Source organism: Papaver somniferum, chromosome 6, assembly GCF_003573695.1.
Source record: "Papaver somniferum cultivar HN1 chromosome 6, ASM357369v1, whole genome shotgun sequence".
In the NCBI taxonomy this organism is placed as follows: Eukaryota; Viridiplantae; Streptophyta; class Magnoliopsida; order Ranunculales; family Papaveraceae; genus Papaver; species Papaver somniferum.
In genome coordinates this window covers 174,699,438-174,704,846 of record NC_039363.1, presented here as the reverse complement: position 1 = coordinate 174,704,846, position 5,409 = coordinate 174,699,438, and the positions used below count along the sequence as shown (strand labels likewise).

The 5,409-nt window shown below is 38.9% G+C and overlaps 1 protein-coding gene across 1 annotated transcript; it reads left to right on the top strand.

Moving 5' to 3' along the window:
• Positions 1-2,307: 2,307 nt before the first annotated feature.
• Positions 2,308-4,608, top strand: LOC113290182 (polyubiquitin 4-like). The gene is made up of 2 exons (XM_026539735.1): positions 2,308-2,466; positions 3,103-4,608. The coding sequence occupies exon 2, from the start codon at positions 3,103-3,105 to the stop codon at positions 4,246-4,248; it is 1,146 nt and encodes a 381-aa protein (XP_026395520.1). The 5' UTR covers positions 2,308-2,466; the 3' UTR covers positions 4,249-4,608.
• The last annotated feature ends 801 nt before the right edge of the window (positions 4,609-5,409 follow it).

Sequence of the window (5,409 nt, the reverse complement as noted above, 5' to 3'; positions counted from 1 at the left end):
TAATTGTGATAATCAAGCTACAATCTATAATGTCTCTAATAAGACTTATAATGGAAAGTCTAGACATGCAAGTCTTAGACACTACATGGTTAGGCAACTACTCAAGAGGGGAGTAGTTACGGTTAACTTTATTGAATCAAAGAGGAATTTGGCAGACCCATTTACGAAAAGTCTACCAAGTTCAGTGGTTTCAATAAAAAGGAAAGAAATGGGACTAAGGTCTGTGAAGGAAGTTTGATCTCCCATAGCAGAAACCCAACCTATGTTTTGAAAAGGATAAACAAGGTTCAATGTGGTACCAACAAGTTATGGAAGTAGATTATGGAGCACTAATATAAAAACTTCCCATTTCTTATTAGTGCTGGTTTCTGCAAGAAAATAGGATGGATGTAAATCCTTAATGAGTCTATGATTAGTAAAAGGTGTATCGCGGAAACACCTTCGAGACTTACCTATATGAGTATGGAAATAAGGCCGTTTCCTAAGAGAAGAAGACCGTTCTCTAAAGAAGACTCATGAACAAGGATATAAGCACATGGCCATTAACGTGCTTGGCTACAGAACACATGATTTTATGAAATCAATATGTGTGGAGACTCCGGTTTTATCATAAGGGGTACTTGGTTCAAGACTGGTTTCACCATAGAACCTCGATAAGGCTTTGAGTTTCTTACACTAAGTGAAGGTTCAAATCCAAAAGATACCTATCATTTATGTGTTGATTTCAACGATGATGCTTAGTCTCAATTGTGCTTGAACTACGTTGGCTTGATCCCACTCGGGTACGTAGGCAGTCACTTCGGTGATGCAGTCACTCTGATTTAAAAGTTTTAACTTTGTTTTATGGTTTTTGAAAATAGGGGGAGAATGTTGGAATATTTTCAACACCGCTTACCAAAGGGGGGTCCTGGGGGGCATCGCCCCCCAGGCTGTGGTCGACCTGACAGGTCAGGTCGTGGGGGTCCAGGGGAGACCGCCCCTGGTGGGGGTTTCAAGGGGGCAACGCCCCCGGAAGAATTTTTTGAACTGACGGTTTTATTTGGCCGATAAAAGCCTGTTCGAAAATTTCGAATCCAAAAGACACCATTGATGTCTGTTGATGAAGGAACCTGACGTTTCGTGAATAGAAACCTGTTGGCGAATAAAAAAACCTATTCCCAACAGGTGCAAAACCCTTTATAAATAGCTTCTCCCAGTTTCGTTTAACATATAAGAAAAATCAATCTGTTTTCTCTATTTTCAAAAAGCATCATCAGAAATCAGAAATCTCTTTGTGTGTTCTTGATTGAATCAAGGGGTACAAACCTTGAATTCAGTTTTCGTTGCAGGGCTTTCATTGTATCCTGAAGGCAATATTTCGCATACCTGTTGTAATCGCCAATTGTTATTGGGAGGGTAGAAATATTTGTCTAAAAGAAATTTATACAAGCCTTGAAAGTTTTGGAGTGCAACACTTTCTTCTCTGTGTCATTCATCCTTTGTGAAACCCATTTTTTTTCCAACAATCCCAAGTACGAATAGGAGGTTCTTTCATATGAGTAAAACAAGTTTTCTCAAGCTTTGTTAGGTTATCTGAAACCGTAGAAATATTTGTATTAATAGTAGCTATACCTGCACTAGGCGGTATTACTAGCAGTAGTACTTGCAGTAATAAAAGTTGTAAGCTTGAAAACAGCAGCGTCGAAAGCTTCTTGAGTAACGTTGCCAACCATAGAGGTATATATATATATATATATATATATATATATATTTATTTATTATTTTATTTTTTTGTAGGGTTGCGAAAGCGATTAAAACAGGATCTAATAAAAGTTGAAAAACCTAAACAAAGCGGATGATACCAATTGATATGGTATAAAAGAAAGAAAGCAATGCAAGGATTGCTAAAGGCAAGAGGAGAATTGGTTATGAAGAAGAAGAAACATAGAGAAATAGATGAAGAAGAAGATAGTTTGATAATAATAATCGATTAATAAGTTGTGTTCTACACAAAAATAAAACTAGCCTTTAAATACGCTTAAACAAATAACTAAACTAAAAAATATAAAATAAAAAGAAAATCTAAAAAGAGCCCTAAAATAAGGAAAGACATAAGCTATGTAAACTTAGCGGAATCTTCCGGAGCATGTATGCTCTGCATCACTTCATCAAGAGTGAAGTGAGACTTTTAAAGTCGTGACTCGTGAGACCCATGCCCTCCACAAACCTCTTGAGTTCACGTCCTTCCATTTTTGTCGGTTTTCACGAAGATTCTAGAATATATCTTTAGGCGGTTCGTGATATATCCTATTCCGCGTTGGACCGACGATATTTTCGGTATTAGGTTCGATTATAAATTGAGGCTTTTCCCTTGCACTAATTCACAATTATAATATTCTTCTCTCCGAAAAAAAAAACAATCAGATTCTTCCAGGCATTCTTATTCGGCGGTCTAAACTAAATTTCTTCGACACTTCCTCTCTGAAGGTAATCTAATCTACAAACTTCGATTCTGTTTATCTTTGTTTTTTTTTTTTTTTTCGATTTGGTTAGTTTGTTAGGAGTTAAGCATTGATTTAATCTGGTTGCTGTATATTTTTAATTATCTTTCATCATGTTGCACAGATTTGGTAGGATTTCAATTTTTTTCCTTTTTTTGCTGGATTATTAGCATCTGAATTGTGTTTGTCTTGAGCATCTCGGATTGTTAGGGCTAGGTTTCCATTTGATTATGCGTTAGGTCAGTTCCAGCTAAGTTAGATTTGAAAATTTTGGTAAAAAGACTAACAGGTTATGATTCTACCGCTGCTCGTATGTTGTACGTTTGCTTGATGTCGCTCTACTATCTTGAGCTTGAAATATTGTCGATTGATGCCCTTGTGTTTTGGTTTTGCATGTAATTTTCAATGTTAAACTACTAATATCTAGTTAGTATAGGCTTTTGCCAAATCTTGATTTTCGAGATGGTTTGTGCTTGAAAAAATATTATGCATAGCTGAGGAAAAATTGAGTGTTCTGGTGTTGGGGTAGTATAATTTGTGGACATCATGTACGAGTTTGCTATCTTTTTATTGTAAATCTGGTTATCAGTATCTGACGAGTATTGTTATGATTGATCTACAGATGCAGATTTTTGTGAAAACCCTTACTGGCAAGACCATCACACTTGAGGTTGAGAGCTCAGACACAATTGACAATGTTAAGGTTAAGATTCAAGATAAGGAAGGAATTCCCCCAGATCAGCAGAGGTTGATCTTTGCCGGTAAACAGTTGGAAGATGGAAGAACTCTAGCTGACTACAACATCCAGAAGGAATCCACTCTCCATCTAGTCCTCCGTCTCAGAGGTGGTATGCAAATCTTTGTGAAAACCCTGACTGGCAAGACCATCACTTTGGAAGTCGAGAGTTCTGATACTATCGATAATGTCAAGGCGAAGATCCAAGATAAGGAAGGTATTCCTCCGGACCAGCAGAGGTTGATTTTTGCTGGGAAGCAATTGGAAGATGGGCGCACCCTTGCAGACTACAACATCCAAAAGGAATCCACTCTCCATCTTGTCCTCCGTCTCAGAGGTGGTATGCAAATCTTTGTGAAAACCCTGACTGGCAAGACCATCACTTTGGAAGTTGAAAGTTCTGATACTATCGATAATGTCAAGGCCAAGATCCAAGATAAGGAAGGTATTCCTCCAGACCAGCAGAGGTTGATTTTTGCTGGGAAGCAATTGGAAGATGGGCGTACCCTTGCAGACTACAACATCCAAAAGGAATCCACCCTTCACTTGGTTCTACGACTAAGAGGTGGTATGCAGATCTTTGTGAAAACCCTTACTGGAAAGACCATCACCTTAGAAGTTGAGAGTTCAGATACCATTGACAACGTTAAGGCTAAGATTCAAGATAAGGAAGGAATTCCTCCAGATCAGCAGAGGTTGATTTTTGCTGGGAAACAATTGGAAGATGGCCGTACCCTTGCTGACTACAACATCCAGAAGGAATCTACCCTTCACCTTGTCTTGCGCCTTCGTGGTGGTATGCAAATCTTTGTGAAGACCTTGACTGGAAAAACCATTACCTTGGAGGTGGAGAGCTCTGACACTATTGATAATGTGAAGGCCAAAATTCAGGATAAGGAGGGAATTCCTCCAGATCAGCAAAGGTTGATTTTTGCTGGAAAGCAGCTGGAGGATGGTCGCACTCTTGCTGATTACAACATCCAGAAGGAGTCCACACTTCACCTTGTCCTTCGTCTCCGTGGTGGTAATTAAACATTTCTGTTGGCATTGGTTTTAAAGAAGAGTGTTTAGCGACTGTTGGTGCGTCTGCTCTCTGTGACAACTTATGTTATGTTTCCAGAGTTATCTTTTGGTTTACATCTGTGAAAAACTTATTTCGATCTGTGAAGACTTCAGTTCATGATTGGAGTTTATCTTTCATTTGAGGAGTGTCTTTTGCTTTATGCAGTTGCAGTCTTACCTTGCACTGCACAATGGTTCAATGTCCTAGTAGGTGCCTGTATGGTGCTTACAGTTAAGTGCATGAATAAATTTGCACATTTGGTGCTGTGAACACTGTTACTTAAATTGGGCTTGCCCAGTTCGATTATGTCTATCTTTATCATTTTTACCTCTTTCCCCATTCAAATGTTGACTTGGTTGCTCAGCTATTAAGTTGCTAAATGCATTCGAGTCTGCCCAACCACTCGAGGGGGGTGGTTAACATGTAGTGGGGTGGATATTCTGCATAAAATGACTAGAAGAAATATTAAGAGATATCTTTTTCACAGCCTGAATTTTGGGGTTGAAGATTGACCCATACATATGCCGTCTGTGGTTAAATTCGACAGGGAGCAGTGCTCCCTTCGTTCCAATCTAACCAGTCCTTCCCTAGGTCCAGTTGCCTTTTAATATCACAAAGGGATGTTTACTCTAAATTCTGGCAGGGTCTATGAGTTTATTCTGGCAGGGTCTATGAGTTTAGTATTAGAATGCACAAAGGGATGTCTGTTATATTATCATGAGAGACAAAGTACAGACCAGCACAAAGCAAAGGTTGAGAAGATCTCCCACCTGGCTAAAATCCAGTGTCTGAGACAAAGGAAAAAAAGAACATTCAAAAGCAGCAGAGAAAAAAGACTCACAATCATGGTAGAGTGGATCCCAGATGACAATTGAGTCCCAATTTGAAATCCAAAATGGCGAGGGGTTCTAAACTCTGGTTAAAAAACCTTGACCCGTGAGAAGATTAAACCTTTAATCTTCATCACAGTAGCTTCTTCCCTAGTAACTTTATGATTGAAAATCTTTTGGTTTCTTGCGATCGAGGTTGACCAAATTGTTGCCGGCACGAGAAATCCCCAAATTACCTTACCCGTGAGAAATCCCCAAACTCTGGTTATTCACTGTACATTCTCATGTACAGTGAAGAAT

Bases quoted from the DNA above. Each gene is read 5' to 3' on its own strand.
- LOC113290182 (XM_026539735.1), top strand. From the start codon at position 3,103: ATGCAGATTTTTGTGAAAACCCTTACTGGCAAGACCATCACACTTGAG.